Source organism: Zootermopsis nevadensis, unplaced genomic scaffold, assembly GCF_977971745.1.
Source record: "Zootermopsis nevadensis isolate Lab colony 2312 unplaced genomic scaffold, Znev_1.0 Znev_ptg000002l, whole genome shotgun sequence".
NCBI lineage: Eukaryota > Metazoa > Arthropoda > Insecta > Blattodea > Termopsidae > Zootermopsis > Zootermopsis nevadensis.
In genome coordinates, this window is record NW_028259134.1 from 17,681,373 (window position 1) to 17,703,040 (window position 21,668).

The following is a 21,668-nucleotide window of genomic DNA, read 5'->3' on the forward strand; positions in this document are numbered from 1 at the left end:
TTTTACAGATGATGTCATTTAAGATTTGCCATTGCCTGACATCAGCTATCAATGAAAATCACGCAACAGTTGCTATGCTGATTCACCAGGCTCTGATGAAAGAATGGCATGGATCTGGACAAGGTGAAACAGTGAAGGAAGATTTTAAAATTTTTGTAATGACAATCACAAATCAAGTAGTGACCAGAGCTGTGAAACTATGGAATTTTGCTGATGACACCAAAATAGATTACATACATTAAGGAAATATATTTTGAAGATTTTCAATACATTTTCCTTCTGAAAATATATTTTATGCCCATAAATATTTTATTGTAAATGGCTGTTAAATGTAACAACAGTGTTAGTACACTGACTTTCCAGTATCACTGAAAGTATCATGAAAATGTTTTAAAAGTTGATGTCACCATATACATGTACATATTTATAGATGAATATTTCTCTTCTGTAAGCACAAATACTTAAGATTACATGGTATGACACCCCCTCCCTCCAAATAGATAAGGTGTAATAAGATTTCTAAAACATGTACAATTCAGTCAGACATGCACAAATTTGTAAGAAAGAGAACTTGTAGCAGTTTCATCAAGTTGATTGTACTGCTTGAGTGTAACCAACTTATGACTTTATATACAATATGCTACATTGAGTAATAATATAAAAAATTAGTGTCTTATATCAGATTATTTCATTCAGTCTATAGATTTATACAAAATTAATTAACAAGGGGAAGAAGGTGTTTATTATGTAAGAAAGATCAGAATAATTTTATATTTTTGCCACAAAAGTCATACTGGTAGCATTTGATGCTATACAGTGTCAGCTACTAACAGAATTGTTAAATAAACCATAATTAAATAAATATAATCCATGTTTTAACAGCATTAGATGGAAGTAGCAGTCAACTAAATTTATCTGTGAGGAAAGCGTCTGTAACAACTGGATATGAGGCCAAGTGTACTATAATGTTATTCTGTATATGGTGGTGAAAAGACAAATCTCCAGTGCCCCTGTACCCAGCCATCCAGTCTGCAATCACTTACATCAAACAGCTGTACCACAATCAAAACTGTTCCCTCTATAAATTTTACAAATACTGTCTGGAACATGTTTTTGGCAAGTGAATAATCAAAAAGATATTTTCAATGGGTTAATTATGTACCCCATACTGGCAAGTATGGTTTAATTTCAAGTTTGGACAGGATATTAGTAAAAATTTCCAAACTAAATTGCTAATCATGTGTATTCACTTAAAATCAAGCCAAATTATTAGAAATACACTCTGCATAACTATAAAGTTCATATTAACAGCTGCTTTGTTCTAAAAGTTAAAAGATATGCTGTGCTGTCTTTGTACATGTATTTAGCAAAGTGCTCGACCAGTATCATGTATATCCTCTGCAAATACAGTATACTCTATATGAAGAATTACTGATCTCTCTAGATTGAACACCATTGATCTTCAAATCCTTATGCAATGTTTATACCAAGCATCTGTCAAAATGTCAGCTTGTACCTACAAGTAGTAGTCTTCATATATATAAATAAACATTACACCATCTGTCTGATAAGTGTTTCGTCAAACTTTTCACATCCTTACAACCTATTCACAAATCTGTCACCATACTATAATAAATGGTGTTAGAGTTGCTCCCACTTCAGAAGTTCATGAGGTCACCACATTAGCATTATTGATGGTGATTAATTAAAAAAGTCCTGTGTTATGACTAACAGTAACAACATGACATGTTTCACGAAAACTGGCCAATTGGGCAAAATATTTTGTGGTAGACAGCCATACATCTGTATGATAGATAACACAAGCATAATTTTCCTGAACAACTTTCACATAAGCAAACGAAGTTGTCTGATGAGAAAGGTTTTACTAGACATGTAATAATTTGATATGGCTGATGTTTAAAGCCTTGTGCAATCTCTAAATGTGTTCGAGATTATTTATGAAATAACAATTGTGATCACTCCCTAATTAGTAGATTCAAGTACTAATCCGTCAAAGATAGGCAAATGAGATAAATATATTTTGAAGCTAGAAACAACCATAGCATTGAAATAAATCAACTTTATATGTCATAAAATATGCATATACAATCAAGCTGATGACCTAGTATGCTTGATATCAACTATGTAAGAAAATTCTACATACAATTTATTAGATATGGGCAGTTTTAAACAAAAAGTGTAATTTAACATGACAAGCTTTCCTTCTGAATACACCACATTACCTGTAGGATGTGGTTATGTGAACAGGAGCTGACATGGGAAGCTGTCCCTTACTATCATCCTCACCTCTTCTATGCTACAGCTTACAGATAAAAGTGGTCAATTATGAATCAACAATCTCATTGTTGACCAACATGTCTGGTAATTGCTGCCTCTTAAATGTAACCACAGGGACAAATGGAGTGCCATGCCATAACTAACTAACTAGATGGCTTACCGAACCCGAAGGTTCATCACCGAATTAACCAAAGCCCTCCACCGGACCCTGTCCTGGGCCAACAAAATCCAGTTTCCTTCAACTCCTATCTCCCATAGATCCCGCCTGAGATTATCCTCCCATCTACGTCTAGGTCTCCCCAGCGGTCTCTTCCCTTCAGGTTTCCCAACCAGTACCCGGTGCACACCTCTTGTCCCATCCATGCGCGCTACATGTCCCGCCCATCGCACTCTTCTCGACTTAATCACCCTCACAATACTGGGGGAGCAGTACAGATTTTTAAGCTCGTCATTGTGCAGTTTTCTCCACGCCCCATCGTCTTCCCTCTTAGGCCCAAATATCCTCCTCAACACCCGATTCTCAAACACCTGCAATCTGTGTTCCTCCCTCTGAGTGAGAGACCATGTTTCGCACCCATACAAAACAACGGGCAAGATTATTGTTTTGTATACTTTAATTTTCAAGTTCTTAGAAATCAGACGGGAAGACAAAATATTTTGGACTGAGAAGTAGCATGTGCCATGCCATACAAAGAAGTATTCAAGGGGTAAACTGAGAAGAAAGTAGGCAGGAATTTTATTGACAATAACAGCATCCATGGACTATCTGATGTTCTACGAATGCAATCATCCGGTAAGTAGTCTCGCCTTTTCCTTTTATGTAAATAAGTAATCCGTCACAACTACAGAAACATCTACACAATGATTTAAAATACATGAAAATAAAACAAAAACCATACATAACGTGCAACATACCAAAAAGTACCACGAAACATACAACAACCACCGCAAACAGTCATCTATACCAACCGATCTCTAGGTTAACTCAAGTTTCTTAATCTGTGATATAGAAAGATTAACAGAATAACTTTCTATATTTGCGCCATCTATTGTATGCAGAAATTAACAATTCATAAATGTAAACAAAGTAGAACAAAACTTCTCGGAGTACAACATTTCTTGCTGTTCAGGTTGTCAACTTGTCCCGCTGCGTTTGTGAAATGTTTGAAATGCTTGTATTCAGAGGTTAAGTGGTAATAGTAAAACAATTCCTGGATTATATTGAAGCCGGTTTTATTATAATGAAGATTGTTGGAAATATTGAAATATGCAACCGTTTGCTTCCGTCCCTAAACATATCAGGGAAAGGACGTAAACAGTGGTCTTCCCTAGCTATAGGAAAGCATCCAGGACCAGAGGCAGAACTGTTTATATTACACCAATCAGCTCAAAATAAATTGGGGACGAAATACAAGGTAATAATTATAGGTTTAAAGAGAAAAGAGTTAATTTAAAATAAATCACTTCACTACCTTACACTCCAGTGCATATAATTAATTTGTTTCTTTTTATATGTAGGTGAAGAAAAACATTGAACAAGTATTTACTCGTTTTGTAAACGAAGGAAAGGCAACCATCAGATTCAAGCAACCACCTCATGACGTCTGTATTATATGTGACTCCTTACAACTGAAACTATTTTTGAAAACATTGAAACTTGGTTTGGGAGAGAAAGTGCCTCCAAGATCATTAATGCTATCCAATATTACTACTACATCCAAGGTACCACCTATCCCAAAAACAAACCTTGTCATATTATCCAAAGCAGCGTACCCTACATTGGAGGGTTTTCCTAGAACTTTGCAGGTTTTGAAGGTAAGTTATATTGTTTAATAAATAATATAATCACATGAAATATTAAATTAATCCTTTTGTTTCAATTTAAATGGCACCCTCCATGGCATGGTATCCTACTTGAGTGACTATAAAACTGCTTGATAGAAGTAATACAGTCAGAGTTGTCAGGAAGCTTGAGTTATTTGTGCTTGCAAACATTCTTGTGGCTAAATGTTCAAAATAGAGTGAGCCACCAAGGTACTGCTGGCAAAGTTTCACATATTTTCATTACTGGCTTTTGACTGAGGTAGTTTTTTGTTCCTGTTCCTTTATCTCTGGGGGTAAGAGCCCCTTATACTCACTGAATAGGAGGCTGCTTGAGCGCCAGAAGCATTCTAGATACAATGAAGACATCCCCGAGAGGAACTGAATCCTGTCCATAGCCATACACTTTATTCACTGAGGTATCATGGGAAAATTTATGAAACAGTATGCTACTTCTTTGCCTTCCTACACTCCCTTATGCTTGTGTTGAAACTACATGTACCCCACTGGTCTTCCCATACCCAAGCACTAAGCTTCCATTTGCACTTGAACATGCATGATTACCTGCATGCTGATATCTCATTCAAAAGGTAATGTCAGAAAATCACATTCAACTACCAATGCAACAACTTTAGAAAGAAATTTACAAAATAATAGTGAAAGCAAAAGTGTATTCAACTACCCACTATTAAAGGTTAGAGATTTCCAGAAGAACCAGTATATTTTATGAAACTGGTTAATTTATTTGTACATTATTCCCATGTATGTTCACTCGGTACTCTCATATACCCAAAACTATATCATTAGGATGTCTTACTAAGAGTCAAATTGGATTTCACCATTCCTCATCCTCTGACAAATGCTGTAGTCCTTTTTGTCTGTATGTACATGACACTTCCATTGAAACCCATGATTTGTCAGAATCATCATGATGTATTTTTCATAAATTAGGGATGCATACCTTATATCATACATAGTTCTTGAAGGTAGTGAACTGTGTAATCATTAATCTTATTTTCTTTTCAAGTTGTCACTAATGCAAAAATCTGAAAAATGAAGGTGCATTATATCAGTGACTGGGTAGGGAAGATGTATGACATAATGATTTGAGTATGAGGGATTCCATTTATGAGGTATCACAATGGAAAATGACAAATCTTGATGCTCTACATGATTTTCATTTTTGAAAATTTGAAATTTCTGTTTTAGATAAACCATGCAATGCAGAAAAGGTTTGATAACAACATTCTGCGCTTGCAGAACCTTAAATTGCTAGACCTCAGTCACAATGATCTGACATGTTTGCCAGAGGAGCTAGGAATGCTTCCTTCTCTGGAATGTTTGTACCTTTCTCACAATAAGTTTGGTGAAACTCCAGCTCAGGATTCAAGATGGAATTGGATCAGTGGCTTCAGACTGGCTAAATCATTGCAGGTGTTGGATCTCAGTCACAATGAGGTATATCTTGGAATTGTCTGGTTGCATTTATTCTTTGCCCACTGTTGTGTTATTTTGCTCCTGAACTTATAAAATAAACCAGTAAATAAAACATTTTTTATTTTAATTTAGTTACGTCTGCTACCAAAACAAATCTCCAAGCTGAAAAAACTCAGCATTCTGAAAATTGAGAGAAATCAACTAAGCCAGCTACCTCCGGGTTTAGGCAATCTTATAAATCTCAGGTAAGTATAACATACCATTGGCAGGATCTTGTAAATGTGGCAATGAACAGTAAGGTCCCATGAAAGGTGGGAAATTTCTTGACCGGATAGTGATTGCTAGTTTCTCAAGAAGGGAGTCAGTGAAGTAAAACACTTATGTTGTTGTAATATGATCAGCTAAGCAAGTATTAATGCTACAGAGATTAACATTTTATTTGGATTAATTTCCCTGTCTGGAGAAATCAAAGTTCTTTTCTTTTTTAATTTACTTGCCCTTTATTGCTCTTTGCATTTACCTTTGATTCTTAAAAAAAAAATTGTATTTACAGAATAATGTAAATGAATATAGTAGAAGGGGCCAGGTCACAGAACTTTGCCAAACCAAGCAGGACAAATCATACAGAGTTCTACATTAATACACAGGTCTTTGGTGGCTGGATACAACAGACTGCACTTCTTGCCTGGCAGCATAAAGAGGTTGCACTTGGATTCCTTGGATTTAGCTCCTAATTCATTTGAATCTTTAAATATGAGAAATGCAAATAATCTGGGAGTTCTTAGTCTTCTGGAGTGTGCTGCAAGAAAAGTTATCGAATGCAGGTCAGTATTAATAACCCCCAGCATGTGGCACGGTGCTTTTTAGGATTCCTAAGTATTAGATCATGCAGTTTTTTAATACCACTTGCATATGATGTCAAGACAATTATTGGGCTCACACAAACACAATGTGAAGCCTGCATAAAGTACATGCATGGAACTATGTAAATCTGTAAGTTTAGGTGTAATGCGACTTTTCACCCATCCTATAGTTGGTAAGCTATATTTATATATACCTCTGGAAATGATTCTAATGATTTTGGTTTTTATATGTTTCAGGTTATTCTACTCCCCAGAAATCATTCCAAGAAGTCTAGTATTCTATCTAGATAATGCTCATTACTGTGTTTGTGGATCTGCTTGTTTTGAGGTGTTCTTGAGAAAACATGTTCCTCTCCAATTAAACCACATAGCCAATACTGTAATCTTGTCTCACAATGCTGACACCATTGTGCCAACTGACACATTTTTCTGTTCCCATAAATGTGTTAATATGTGATGGAAGTTGACCAGCACTGAAATAATGTACTTTAAAACCCCACTTTTGTGTAAGAACTTGGCAAAACACATTGCCCAATAAATCAGTATTTTATATGGAAGTGATTTTAGTGAACAAATATATGTATTGTGGTTGGACATTATGCTTAGAGGGCATATATGTTATTACTGTACAAAGTTCAATGTTTGTTGACTTGCCTTCTAAGCAAAATAAAGTATTTTTGTGCATAATATTGATTCTTTAAATGCTCAGATATTTCAAAATCACTACCAGTTTTTGCCAGACATTTCAGGATGATCCAAATATATTTTACCTTCTTAAGCTGGTATCATCAGACCCATTCTAGAGCATGGATGTTTCACCATGGTCCCACTGAACTGGTGCCCCATATACAACTGAAGGATGCCAAGAATTGGACATCCTTGAGAAATTCAGGAAAACTGACAGAGAAAAATACATATTACTGAACAAAGAAACATAGTGTAAGTCCCAGCTGTGGCAGTGTCTATCCTGAGGGTTTTTGTATTTTTTTTCCTGTCTTACCAGATAATGGCAATGAAATAGATTGTGATGATGTTAGTTCAAGTATGAAGTGTGAGTTTTCCCATATTTCACATGGTGAAACTGAATGTAACAGCCAAGCTGTTAGCACTGCTGGCTTGTATCTGGGTGGTCCTGGGTCAGTGTCTTGGCTTGGAGACAGGCTATCATGACTGAGATGTTTGTGGTTTTTCTCAATTCCTCCAGACAGATGTTGGGAAAGTACCATGACTGTTTCCTTCCATATCCTTTCCAGTTCATTAATCATCCTATAATTTCTTGCTATATAATCTCCCCTACTGACAATATCATTAAATAAACCACAAATAAATATATTCACATGGTAAAGTTTCAACATAGATAATAATTCTACCTGTTTTGTATGGGTGTAAAAGTTGTCCATGATGCTTAAGAACCACACCATACATATATATATGAAGATATTTATACCTGAGAGGGAGTAATATGAGGATGGAGAAAACTGCATAATTTGGACAGGATTCACCTGGTTCATAAGTGACCACTGGCAGGCTCTTGTGAATGTGGTAATGAACCACCAGGTTCCATAAAAGGTGGGCAATTTTACTTAATTTTTTATTATTATTTTTTTCACATATCAAAGATCATGTCTGCTATGTACCTAAGCCACAGTTCTGTTCAACTGTTTAATGATAACTGTTTTCTTATGTTTATTTCCCAGTATTTCAGGTAAAGTACCAAAGTATCCAAATCTAGGTTTCCAATCTATGAGTAATGTTCTTCCGGTATTTAATCAGACATGTCGAATCCTGGCAAACACACTGGAATTATCACATTACGAATATATTTAATTACTTATTAATTTTGGTTGTACTACTTTCAGTTGCAAATATATACCATGACAACTACACATTACCCATGTACCATCTCATATTTCCAGCTGTCATAATGTTGCATTATAAATTATAACCTACTTTATTAAAAGCAATACTAGTATGGTATATAAATGTAAAAAGAGAAAAAATAGAATAGGCACTTACAAGAGAAAGGGCCAATGCCAACACATGTAAACAATAACTTTTGTTAAGACAGAGCAAATGTAGTAAATAATTAATGTAATAACCGTAAGCTTAATTTTCATTGACCTTCTACATACTAGTCATGTCACACTCCTTCCTTTGAAACAAGGGTAGTGACATAAGTATTTTGCTATTGTTTCTAGCCTCTGGGTTTACACTGTTGAGGAATTATTCCTCTTTGTATATTCTAGCCTAAAAAGTGGGTGTTCATGTTTTGTATCAAGTCAGAGGGCCATTACTCAGGTTAAGAGCTCTATTCTACCTTGGCTCTTTACACGTCTTTCCCAATATCATTAATTAAAAAAAATCAAGAATTCTTTGTAACATTTATTGAATTATGGAAAGGGGGAAGGAAGAAAAACATATATGTTTACAGATCTTGTAATTAATATAACTTTCACAGGGTTGCTAAAATCTAGGAGCAGAATTTCATTACTGTTCTTGGCTGTATTTACAGTAGTGCTATTTGCAACCATTCATATTCTTGCCACTTTTGTTCGTTAATCTCCAAGATTTTTTGCAAACCTGATGTGCAAAATATTTTACATTAGAGATGCCAATGACCCTCCAGTTTCCATTAAAAATATCTTTGTATTACAATTAATGTTACATATTTGGGAATTTTAACTCAATAACTTAGAAGAATTAACATGGTTGAAGGGTACTGACAGATTGTTTCTTCCAATTTTTATTTACTAGCACTCTACAAAGGATATGGGATGACTGTGGGTGAGATATTTAAATGCATTTTTTTACATACAACAGTGAAAACTTTGTGCTAAGGTTCGTTTTAGAAGAACCTGCTTCATTTACTCATAAGACAGAACACAAAATTTGAAACAGGGGGTAAAACTACTACTTCAGAGGTTGGCATCTCTGATGCCCAGAGTACTTATATTGGGAAAGGTATGACATGTCAGGGGTGGAAAAATATTCAGACATTTTTGAATAGCAATTTTTTTCTTCCCCCCTTACTGAACTAGTTTCTCTGGCCGCCTGTGCCAGATAGTAGAACACATGCTGACAATTATGAACATGACTTTAAATTAAGAAGGAAGAGCACTAATTTCAACTCCAGAGTGACTGTTGGTCCAACCAGCAAGTATTGCGGTTGCTGTGTGTACAGCTGACTGCAGCCAAAATGCACAAAAAACTTACAACTAGTATACCACACAATTATTTTTTGGCATGTGACTGGTCCTTGCACTTTATATCTTTCAATTTATTGTAATTTTAAATGCTTTTGTTCTGAACAGTAGTTTAACAAAATTACTATATTATGTGAACTGAGGCACACTAACTCAGAAGACTATGCATTTAGATTACAATGCAACTGTTGTTCTTTCAAACTTGTTAATTAATTTCTAAGGCCAGCTACCAACTGATCAAATCTTTTGGCATGCCAGAATTTTTCCACCCGTGATACACCATGAGCTAGAAGTAATCTGCATTCTGTGAAATGTTAAATAGAAAAATAAATACACCATGGTCCTTTGAAACATGAGATCCAAGATTTTATGTGTAGTTAACTGGAATCTCATCTTGCACAGGGCCTTGTATACTTTTCTAATGTGGTTTATTTAAGAAACATGGCACATTCTACAATGTCTGTGTAAATTCAGATCTACCTAGGATACAATCTAAAAGGTGTAAAGAATGAGGGAGCTGTACTCAACAAGTACCTGTCAAGTGTGCTAGTTGCTTAGTTTGACTGTTGTGGAGCACAGCCTGCATTTCACAATGCAGTCTGATAAACTAAGACCTCGTGAAATGTGCTAGTTTCAAATGCACAGCAATAACGTTTTCTAAAATGTACTTTCTTAAACATCTCTTTCTTCATAAGATTGCAATAAAATATATCAATTCCCAAATGTACATATGAAAAATGAACTGTAGACTAAAAATCTCTTAAATGCCATCTCCATGGTTTTTATTCCCACAGATCTCCCAGTCATCCAGCTAGTTTCTTAAATTAATATAAAAGAATAACTTCATTATGCATTGTGTACTATTCACAAAAACAGAAAATAAATTGTGATCTACAAGGTCTGCAAACTTGACAATACTCTCTGTTTACAGTAATATGCATCAATTTCCATATTTCAATTAAACTAATCTCACCCACCAATCTCTTGTCAAAAAGTGAAAGAAAGATGGATACAAAGCTAGCTAGTGAAGAGTAATTGATAAGATATGGGAGCTATGCAATAAAACCAAACAGATTACTCCTAAAACACACTTCCAAGTAAAATGCAATCATGGTGTCAATTTGTGTCATTTAAATATAAGAATACAATTTGCAACGAAAAGAAGTTATATTATTGTATCAATACTCCCGCTGAACCTATCAAAAATGTTAGATACTACCATTATTTGTAAGGTTGATCCATTTCACACATCAACACCACAAACATATGTAATTGTGTGGTAAGGACAACTCTGTAATGTACGGTACTATTCGAACATCATATGATAAAATACATCCACTGTAAACATTGTCAGCTCTGCCAGCCACAGCAGAGGACCAAGGACATCAATAATTACTGTGTGTATCTTAAAACTTTGCATACCGTGTAGTGTATTAGAATATAAAATAAGTAAACAAACAACTATTATCACTATAAAAAGACATTATTGCCATAAGCGTTTCAACCTCAAGAGGACATCATCAGTGGCATCTGGGAAATTAATTAATTTAATCAAAAGGTTTAAATTGGATTTAGAAATAAATAAGATGTTTCACAAAGTTTATTTCAAACGATACTGCACTAAATGCTGTTATTCACAGAGTAGAACTATGCACTTAGCTGATGATCTGATGGTTCGGTAGCCGTAGATGGTCTGCGGCGAGCTGTGGTTGCGTTGTGAACTCCACCCACGATTCTGGAGTTCACAGGTACGGACAACGCAACCACAGCTCGCCGCAGACCATCTACGGCTACTAAACCATCAGTTCAATAGCTAAGTGCATAGTTATACTCTGTGAATAACAGCATCTAGTGCAGTATCGTTTGAAATAACCTTTCTGAAACACCTTATTTATTTCTAAATCCAATTTAAACCTGTTGATTAAATGAATTAATTTCGCAGATGCCACTGATGATGACCTCTTGAGGTTGAAACGCGTATGGTAAGTGTCTTTTTACAGAGTTAATAGTTGTTTGTTTACTTATTTTATACTGTGTGTATGTATGAAATTCTACAGGGGGGATAAATTTTCTGTTAGTGGCATAATCAAAGGACTGCTCAGATGTTTCTTTCCAAAATATTTTACCTACTATGGTACTCAGATTTTCACTAAGTAACTTTTTTGTCCAAACGATCCACAATACAACATTCGTTAGCCATCAGTAACGGGTTCAGCACATATTTTGAATAAAAAAGGGCGTGCTTAAAGTTCTCCAGGTTCCATCATACACTTTTTTCTTTTCTAGTGTAGTATAAAATTCCTGCTTGTTGGTGTAGCAAACAGGTACAAACGGTAGCAGACAAAAAACTGTTCCCTTTGCAATGTGAAGGCAGAGAAGATATGCTGCTTCCTGCCACATTGACACCTCTGCGAAAACAGAACTGTTCATTTAATTGTTTCCACACTTGCATGCCTTGTCAATTTAGGCTTTCTTTCCTGGTTTCTTCCTCCCCTTTGTGGAGATAGCTCCTCTACGTTTACGTTCCTTGGTCCTCGTCACAGGTGAGCTCTTCGGCTTTGAAGTCAGTTTTACACCTGCACAAAAGAAAGATCATACTAACATAAAACTAAATTACTAAAAACTTTTTAAGATACATGATGTCACAATAAGGCATGATTAGTATACTGATGCATTCTTTAATGATTAAATCAGGGCTGTATTCAAGCCAGGCAGTGTCCTGGTGCTTTTATGTAGTGCTGGAGTGCAGATCTGGCATTTATTTTAAAGACAAGGAAGTCAAATATATGACACAGCCTTAGGGCATTAGTGGTTGAGAGTCCTCACTTAAAATATACTGTAGAGAGTATGCCCCTCCAGAAACTTGTAATTATGTAATACAGAAGTCAGTGAGTACATCAAACTGTTTACACTCTAGTACTAAAATTCTCTTTCACCAAATACACTTAAATTCTAAAGACTGTGAAAGCAGTAAACAATAACAAAGATTGAAATGTGCTTACTTCTTGTCCTTGTAGACCTTGTGGGAATACTGCTTTCCACTACAGGTTCATGTTTCTTTGTGGGCTTAGTAACAACTTTAGGTTTTTTCTCTGGGGCTTTGGCTGCAGACTGTCTCATGAGAGCATGTTTTGCCACAGTTTGTTTCATAGCAGCATTCTTGACAGCTACTGCAGAAGCAGGAGCAACAGAAGCTGTTGTTTCACTTCTCCTCTTTGCTGATAGCCCTCGCTCACGTCCCCGTTCAGAGGCACGTTCTGCCCTCTTCTCAGTTGGTTTTTCTTTCATCTTTACTTTCTCTTTCACAGAAACCTTAGGTTTCTTCACTTTTTTGTTCTGTTTTGGTTTCATCTCTTTAACTTCCTCTTCTGACTCATCACCAGTCAAGCCCTCATAGCCATCCTCTGCACCTGATGTATTTTCTTTTCCCTGCATTTTTGCAGTTCGCTTCAAACTTTTTCTCACCTTCAACTGAGACTCGTCACGGAAGAGGGACAGGTCCACTAAAAGACATTAAAGATAATATAAACCACAAAAAAAGTTGACAGTGGAACCACGGTTCCGGAGAATCCGACGTAAATATGCCTCTGTAATGTAATGAAATGTAATAATTCTTATATAAGATACATACTTCTAATATTCTAAAACGTTTTTAACAGCACAAAAGTATCTAGTCTACGACACACTTCTTCTACAAGCGATTCACAGCTCAGCTCTTTCCGCAATAACGAAAGCGGATTTTTGACGGCAGTAATGTAACACAACAATGTCGAGTAAACAGATGACGTAACAGTTTCTTAGGTAACATAACCATGCATGCAGGAGTTCATATAAAAGCTGACCAGCTTTTTGGTTGGTGACACAGCCGAGGCCGTCCCCAAAAGACGGCCAAGTCGGCACGAGTGGTTAGACTACTCGGCTACCCTGACTGAGGTTTTCCGTACTTTCCTCAGTTATAAGGTGAATGCCAGGGTATAACTTGATAGGGGCACGGCCCGCCACCCTCCCCCCCGATCATGGAGGCCATCAGCTGAAGTGATCTTCCCCCCATGCCGCAGAGGCCTTCAGCCGAAACGGCCCCTCCCTCTCTGGGTTCAAACCCCAGAGACCCAACCAACCAAATTCCTTTGGACAACTTGCCTGACGGGATAACCTCCCATCAGCAGCAACAGATCCCAGTTTGAATGGTCGAGGCTCCCGCCACGACGAAACCCCGTTAGCGTTAGCAAAATTTCAGTTTTTTTTATATTAAGACCGTTTACCATTTCCAGCAATGCGCCTTGTGTGCAGGAATGGTTTCACCTAGGTAGGGACAATGCTTGCACTTACGCAGGCCTCCGCCCTCAGTTAGCTTTTTGGTTGGTTGGTTGGTCCATATTTACACAATGTTGATATGGATCTTACACATCTTCGTTATGCTACACGTAACGCTGTTTATGCCGAATGACCCTTCCATATAGACATATTTACATCAAGAAAATATGACTGAGATGAGAGCATTCATTTCAAAGTGAAGACATGAATGCAATATTTAATATCAGTCACTAGTAGATTTGATCCCCAAAGTTAAATATAAAAGGAATGAATTTCCCAATATGACAAAGAGAACTGTATGAAACTAATATATCCATTTCACCTTCCTCTGAGGAACTACACTGGTCTACAGAAAGCTAAATTACATTTTGTTTGAATTAAACTGCTGCTACTACTGACTATATCAGGAAACATTTCTTTCTGTCTTACATGTGTATAAAACATGTTGAATTTGAGGAGACTAGGGCTCGATTTTGGGCTGTTACGCCATAGTAGTAGTAGTAGTAGTAACATTGAATTTGCTACTAGATATAGCATATATATCCTCATAATACACTTACAGCCATCTGGATGCTCTTCTGTTACAGGAGGATTCTCTGAGACACCCTTCTCCACATCAAGTGCCCGTTTAAGGATACTCTGTGTCCTTTCTCGTTCTTCTTCTGGAAGATGATACTTGTTCTTATCCAACCTCTTTAATTCCAGATTGGTAAGGATGCAGTCAAAGTCTGAAAATCAAAGAAAATGAAGTCTTCTCGGGCTATCAGCCGTGTTAGATGTTGATTAATCGCCGACGTTTCAAGGACCATCTCTGTCCTCATTTTCAAGGCTGTTGTTGACTGTGGCTCGTAGCGCGAACGGTTTTAAATGTCCAGGACTCGTGCAGGTCTCCGCATTTAAAACAGTTCACACTACGAGCCACAGTCAACAACAGCCTTGAAAATGAGGACAGAGATGGTACTCGAAACGTCGGCGATTAATCAACATCTAACATGGCTGATAGCCCAAGAAGACTTTATTAATGAAAGCCGCCGTTAAAGCTTCACATAATATAAAGAAAATAAAGTTACAGCATCATGATAAATAAACCAAATTACTACCAGTACTATTAACATAATGTGCAACCAAATTTTAAGACTGTCTTCAAAACATCCCTATGGGCTCAAATGAATGCTTTATAACCTATCAATCAATGTCTCCCTCTTGAATTTCAAGAAATTTCTTTCTGCTCACATATATTTGGACTTGGGCAGCACACATGTAGAAAGTTGACTTCAGAGTGTCAGTTTCATACTAAATTACTAAATACATGCTTTTTAAAGTATCTACACTTTGTGACAAGAACTGTGAAGATACAAAGACAACTTGATATATTCATAAGTTCTAAGACATTAAACATATATTAACATAAGCAGACCTAATAAGATATCAGCTACAATGTGCAAAATTACAACAAAGTAACATATTTTAAACTGTTGCCTTCAATGTACAAATTAATTAAATAATGTTTTCAAATGTCAAAGCGAAGTTGTACTAAAACTCATAACAATATGATCAATAAATCTGTAAGACTGACATGACAAGATTGTATACTGTATACCAATTAAGCAAGTTTTGTTGTATGTATATCTATCTATCTATCTATCATGAAACATTACTCTAAATCTGCATTATTCTGAAAGTATCAGACCTGTGGCATCGTAGAAATCTGGAATATACACATCAGTTGCTCTGTTGTCTTTCTTTTCTTGAGACAACCATCGTATCCGAATACGAGGACTGCTTTTGTAGATATTCTGCATTGCCTGACAAATGTAAAAGCTGCCTTCTGCATTGCGAACCGCAAGAAATTCATTCCTGTTACAAAAAGAATATCATTAACACATCTGAAAATAACATCCCAAAATTTAATTTCACATTCCTTCAAACATTAAAGAGAAAAGACAACCTACTTCCTATCTACTCACATTATAACTTTTCTACTACATATTATAATGCTTCACTGGAAGAAGAAAGTTTATCCAGGACAAAGGTGGTATGAATTTAGATCTGCTGAAAATTTTGTTCTGAAATTTCTTCATTCTTTAAGAAATACAGTACAATTATTAAGTAACCTATGTGTCCTGAAACACACCAGCAGTTTCCAAGTCCCAAGACTATTTATAAAAATGCATCAATAAAATTTATACTCAACAAACAATTACTCATAACTCTCCAGGAACTCTAGTGCCAAACTTCACTATTACTATTACAATGAACTATTTAGAAACATGCATCAAACATATATTTACCCTTTGGCAAATGATACAGTTTCTTAACATCTCATTTGAATACATATTTAATAAACCCCTCTAACTTACTTGTAAAAAACTATTAGTTTGTCATCAGGGGACTTCATTAGTGTCTTTAGTTTCGCGATATATGTCAACTCTGGCAGTGGGCTCTGATAAGGCTGAGTTTGGGTGCGGACACGCTTAGATTTGCGATCATCCTGTTCTGAAGCCAGTGTCTTTGCTACTTCTGCTGGTGGCTAAATGAGACAAATTACAAGCACTATTAGTTATATGGACTTGGGTCATGGAATAACATTCCAATCAACACATAATCAAACTTACACTACTCATAAATCAAAAATGGAAAATGTAATTAAATTCTATGGCTTATTATCTACTTGTTGGTATTAATACTACCAACCAGGCAATACATGGGCCTGCAGGTGCTCCAGTCAATTAAAACATGGGGCAAGACGTCCTACACTCAAACTTCTGACTCATTCAAGTAGTGCTCTATGTGAATGCAGGCTTTTTATTCAGTGAACACAATAATTAAGTGCGCCTTTCCATTCTCCACCCAAATCCCGATGTCCAGTGTCTCACTGGATGCACTGCCTGAGACCCCCCCCCTCTCTCACTGTCTCTCTCATACACCCCATGACATGCCCATGCTCTCCTATTGGTCCCCACCCACACCTGATTTGACACCAGCTCCCATTGGCTAGGATTTGGCTACACCATTCACTGTCCGGTCCCTATAAACCTAGCACTTTCTGCTCAACTGAAAAATTCATTGCCCTGATGATGGAGCAGTATGACGTCTGAAACTTTGGTGGACATCTACCATACTATATGGCACAACAACCCAGAAGACAGCAACCTGCAATAATTAAGTTAATAATATATGTGAGTGATTAGCCTCACACTCCAGCCACTTTACCACAGAGGAAAGAAATCAGTACATACCAGTTAAGAGACTGGGCAGACCAAAGAGCCAGTCTGGACATTCACAAAATAAACAATTATCTGAAATATTAACTGGAATTTTGTAAGTCTGTAATGGTAACATGATAGCCTCAAACTACACAACTGCTCTCATTCAGTTTAAGTTTTAAGACCTCTTTCTCATCAAACAAATCATTAATTCTTGCATGTCTTTAGAAATGCAAGTATAATTAGGCACCATGATTGCAATTACTGTGAAGCAATGCTTATTCCTTCAAAAATTCCTCAAGTTGAACATTTTTGTTCTTCTAAAATATGAGGTAAGCCAAATCTAAACTTAAAAAGGACATGATTATTTAATTTAAATCTGACATGAACATTCTTCTAAATACCAACTGCAATTTTTGACAAGATATTTTTCGCTATCACTACAAAAAGATGGGTGCCACTATGTTATGTTATGTTATGTTGATACATCAGCTTTAGTGGATGAATGTATAGTCCCTTACCATTACCACATTATCAAAAAGAGAAAAAAATGTACTATCATGTGAAATTCAAAAGCATTACCACACTTCATCACATAGTTGAGATCTGGGGGCCAAATATAAATGTTAAGATGACTGAACACAAAATTCAATAAATGTTATACAGTGAAACCTCGATGCATCGTTTTCCGCGGGGGTGGGAAATAAAAACGATGAATGCGGGAAAACGATAGATGCGGGAAAGCATTAAAAATTTAAAAAAAACAATGTTTCTCTTTCAAAGTTACTTCTTTTTACCAAAAAAGTCTTTAATGGACAACTGGTTTGTTGAAACTTTACGTTTTAGACCAAACAGAGCACTTTCCACGTTCAAAATATTTTCTTCGTCACGTTCGCTAATATTAAGCGCATAAAAGAACGACTTCACTTTCGGCAATGCAGCAAGTGCTTCGGCAAAACTCGGCAAAGCTTCGGGCTCGCATTCGTCGTCTTCCTCTTCCTCACTGCTCCAACCCCCTTTGCGGACAATAACAGGAAAAATGGAAATACTATTACTGCCGAACTCAACGAAACGTAGCTGTAGAAGACCCTGAACCGCTGGAAACGAGATGAACCAGAAGAATGAAAAGTGCCGCCAGCCTTTCCTTTGTACTTGTAATAAAAGCATTTGTGAAGAAATTCACACTGCACATGCCATCTGGCATCGCTGGAACGAAATATGAGTGCACCCTAATTAAAATCGTAAAATTTCTGACAATGCGCGCCGCCATTCTCTCCAACTATCACCCCTGCACCGCTGACCATCATTCCAAAAGAATGTGCTGGTTGGGCGACATAACAGGTTACCGCTACTGTGTATTCCAAAAACATTATGCGTCTTTCGGTATTAATTTATCTCTAAACCCAGCATTTTAAATTCTCAGAAACGATCATTGCGGGAAAATTGTGGGCCGGGACTAAGATTTTTGAACGATCGATGCGATAAAACGATAGTTCGAGGAACGATAGAAGCGGGAAAATGTAACATTATTTTATATGGGATGTATTCGGGACCGAACAAAACGGACGATGCATCCGGGAAAACGATAGTTCCGGGAACGATGGATAGAGGTTTCACTGTATTCAGTAATAACAACATATGGCTATAAGGACATGAGAAATTAACATAATCAGTCTGATTTTGTGAATAGGTATCTGACAAATTTTACTATGTACTGAATGTTTAGTTCTTGAGAGAGAACAATTTCAAACCTACATATTTTAAAACATAACATTTACTGTATGTTTAAAATATGTGACAAAATATTTGAAGACAGCTCTATTTCTGAAGAAAATATCCAAATCACACCTGTCTACTTACAGATTAAAATTAATATTTTTAATAATCTATACCAAATAATTAAGCTTTATATGGTCGACTGCTACCTTAGTTTCTCTTTTCCTCTTGCTATTTCTTGGTGGCGTAGCCACCTTGAACTCAGGTTTCGGTGCCTCTGTTCTGGGTTTAGTGTTATCTGGTAAACCCGATGCTGGCTTAAAGTGTTCCTGTTGAGTTGGTGGCAGAGGTACTTGTTGCTGAGGTGGTGCTGATGGCTGCACATGCTGTTGCTGTGGTGATGTTTGCTGTGGTGCCGACGGTGATGATTGCTGCTGCTGGTGAGGTGGTGCTGGAAGAGGCTGCTGCTGCAGTGGCGGTGGTGGTGGCGGCGGTGGTTGTAGTTGTGGAGGGGCTGGTTGCTGAAGCTGAGACTGCTGATGCTGGGTAGAAGAAGGTGCTGGAGTAACAGCTGTGGACCCAAGAGGTGCTGGCAGAGTGGGAGGTTCAACTGACTGTGATGGTCCTGACAGCTTCCCTTCAACTCCCATTACCTCCAGTTTGTTGCTAACACTGAGAAGTGTTGAATGATTTGCTGCACCTGCTGATAATGCAGTAGACTGTGGTTTGGTTGGGCTTGGCTGTGCACCTGTAATCACAATGTCAGATCCTACTGTATACAAAAAGAAATAAACACATCTACCTACCCAAAACAAGTCTGAATCGGCTTCTAAGAGATGAAATACTATTCCAATTCATGTTGCTAATGACAAAATATTTCAAAAAATAAATGAACAATTTTGTTTTGAATATCAACATTTTCATAAAATGTTCTTTTCCTTTTGGTCACATGTGTCCTAAGACCACTATACTGAAGATCTAGAAAAAAGTTCACACTGTAAATGTGCATTCAAATAAATCTTACAAGCTATGTGCCAACTTACCAGCCACAAGTGGATTATGTTGTACTGGCTGCCCTGTTGCTAACCCCTGTGTCTGGGGGGGTGTGACAGCAACCGGTGTAATATCAGAAGAGTGATTCAATACAGGTGCAGCAGCAGCTCCTTCATCCAGTTTCTTGGTATCCATTGCAGGTTGGGAAATTGCAGTCGATCTGTTAGGTGATCCTTCAACACCATTTGATGTGGGTTTAACTCCCAATGATGTCACTGGATGTTCCTTGGTCTTCTCCGGAGTTCGAGGAACTGGTGGTGGCTGCTGATTAATGCCACCACCCGTTTTGTGTTCCTGAACTAAGCTAAGTGGCATGGCACCACTTGTAGCATGATTAGCACTTTGTGGTGCAATTGGTCTGTTCTGGCTACCTGTTGCAGGCAAAACTTTAGGTCCTCCTGCAGGAGTAGGATTATTTGTTGTGACAGGAGGAGCACTAGGTCCAACCTTTGGGGCCTGTGCTCCTGCTGTGGGAAGAGCTGGCTTTACTGCAGGGGCACTCATTACAGCAATTCAGAAGCTGCCTCTATCTTATATATGTCCTCCGTATGAGGAAATCCTTACTCACTCCTAAAACAGAAAATTCAACTGTATTCAATAAAGTGCCATACAATAAAAACTATAACGCCAGTAACATTAACCCATAATTTGAAATAATATAACATAAACTATTCACAAAACAACTTCTGTGATGAAAACAAGTAATATGTTACCACGAACAAACAAAATACTCCGTTTATCTAAACCCATTAATAACGTTATTGAATGGATCACTCAGAAGTTGGTACTCCGCGATGTTGTCCTCAGCCATACTAGGCTTAGAACTATTTGTCAACATTACTCATCAGAGTTATTAACATCACAATAAAAGTCACTCCTTGCTGAAATACACTCGACTACACAAAATGGTATGTGGAAAATAAAAACATATGATAAGGTGGAACATACGTTTGTGGTTTGTTTACACCTAGGAAATCGGCTGGTCCCCGTCCCAAATCCTCTTCCCACCCCTGCTGTTGAACGGAAATTCACTACTGCGCTTCGACTCCACCAAAACTTGTCTGTTCACCTTTAATTAATATAACTTTTGGAAGAAAGTTATATGTAGCTATAACACAGATTTACACCTCTTCACATCTATAAATATGCAATGTCCTTGAATGCCGCTGAAAATTCCGCCATAATGTCACAATTTTTGCTCTCTGATGATAACTTTAGATGGCGTCCCACAGTTCCCGGGAGTCTTTGCGCGAACAAATGACTGTTGCTATGCGCTGCATAAATTAACGAAGGCTGACGTCACATTCTACATACGTCACAAACTTTAATGGCGGGATATTCCTTTTTCTCTTGTAAAACTGAAGTACAATAATTTTAATAGTAACAGCAATAACGGCAATATTAATAATATTAGTGTAAAAAATATCTGGCAACTTTATCTTCTGACCCTCTGTGTAACGTATTCTCTTTGCATTCTTTTCCAATTATTCGATTGCTGCAAACTGTGGAATTATTCCATAGTGTAGTTATTCCTATCTTATAAGTTACCTATTACAAACTGTAGTGTTACTTGATAGTTAGCAATCGAATGGATTTGTCTTCTCCTTACATAGATTAGGCCCATAATACCCGTTTCGAGGTTACACAAACTGTTCAATTCATTCATTTTTAGTAGAATAGAATAGAATTTATTTACATTCCATAGATCCTTCAAATTCACATTGTCATATATTATAAACTGAATTACTTTATTTTGA

General features: G+C 36.9%; 3 protein-coding genes across 5 annotated transcripts in view; 2 read left to right on the top strand and 1 right to left on the bottom strand.

The window, feature by feature from the left end:
* LOC110831853 (potassium channel subfamily K member 6) overlaps positions 1 to 1,571 on the top strand; it is a 33,879-nt gene extending 32,308 nt beyond the window's left edge. For all 3 annotated transcript variants that reach the window (XR_015535973.1, XR_015535969.1, XR_015535972.1), the window contains exon 5: positions 9 to 1,571. The gene's annotated coding sequence lies outside the window, so the exon portion shown is untranslated. The remainder of the gene's footprint in view (positions 1 to 8) is intronic.
* A 1,829-nt stretch (positions 1,572 to 3,400) lies between these two features.
* Lrr47 (Leucine-rich repeat 47) lies at positions 3,401 to 7,106 on the top strand. The gene is made up of 6 exons (XM_022068305.2): positions 3,401 to 3,713; positions 3,817 to 4,113; positions 5,329 to 5,577; positions 5,689 to 5,801; positions 6,204 to 6,380; positions 6,657 to 7,106. Exons 1-6 carry the CDS (start codon positions 3,540 to 3,542, stop codon positions 6,874 to 6,876), a joined length of 1,230 nt encoding a protein of 409 aa, XP_021923997.1. The 5' UTR covers positions 3,401 to 3,539; the 3' UTR covers positions 6,877 to 7,106.
* A 1,682-nt stretch (positions 7,107 to 8,788) lies between these two features.
* Positions 8,789 to 21,173, bottom strand: LOC110831861 (uncharacterized). Its single transcript, XM_022068304.2, has 8 exons — positions 20,860 to 21,173; positions 19,902 to 20,481; positions 19,068 to 19,606; positions 16,297 to 16,466; positions 15,627 to 15,793; positions 14,497 to 14,664; positions 12,625 to 13,125; positions 8,789 to 12,198 (listed from the first exon to the last, which is right to left on the bottom strand). Exons 2-8 carry the CDS (start codon positions 20,413 to 20,415, stop codon positions 12,086 to 12,088), a joined length of 2,172 nt encoding a protein of 723 aa, XP_021923996.1. The 5' UTR covers positions 20,416 to 20,481; positions 20,860 to 21,173; the 3' UTR covers positions 8,789 to 12,085.
* Positions 21,174 to 21,668: the final 495 nt, after the last annotated feature.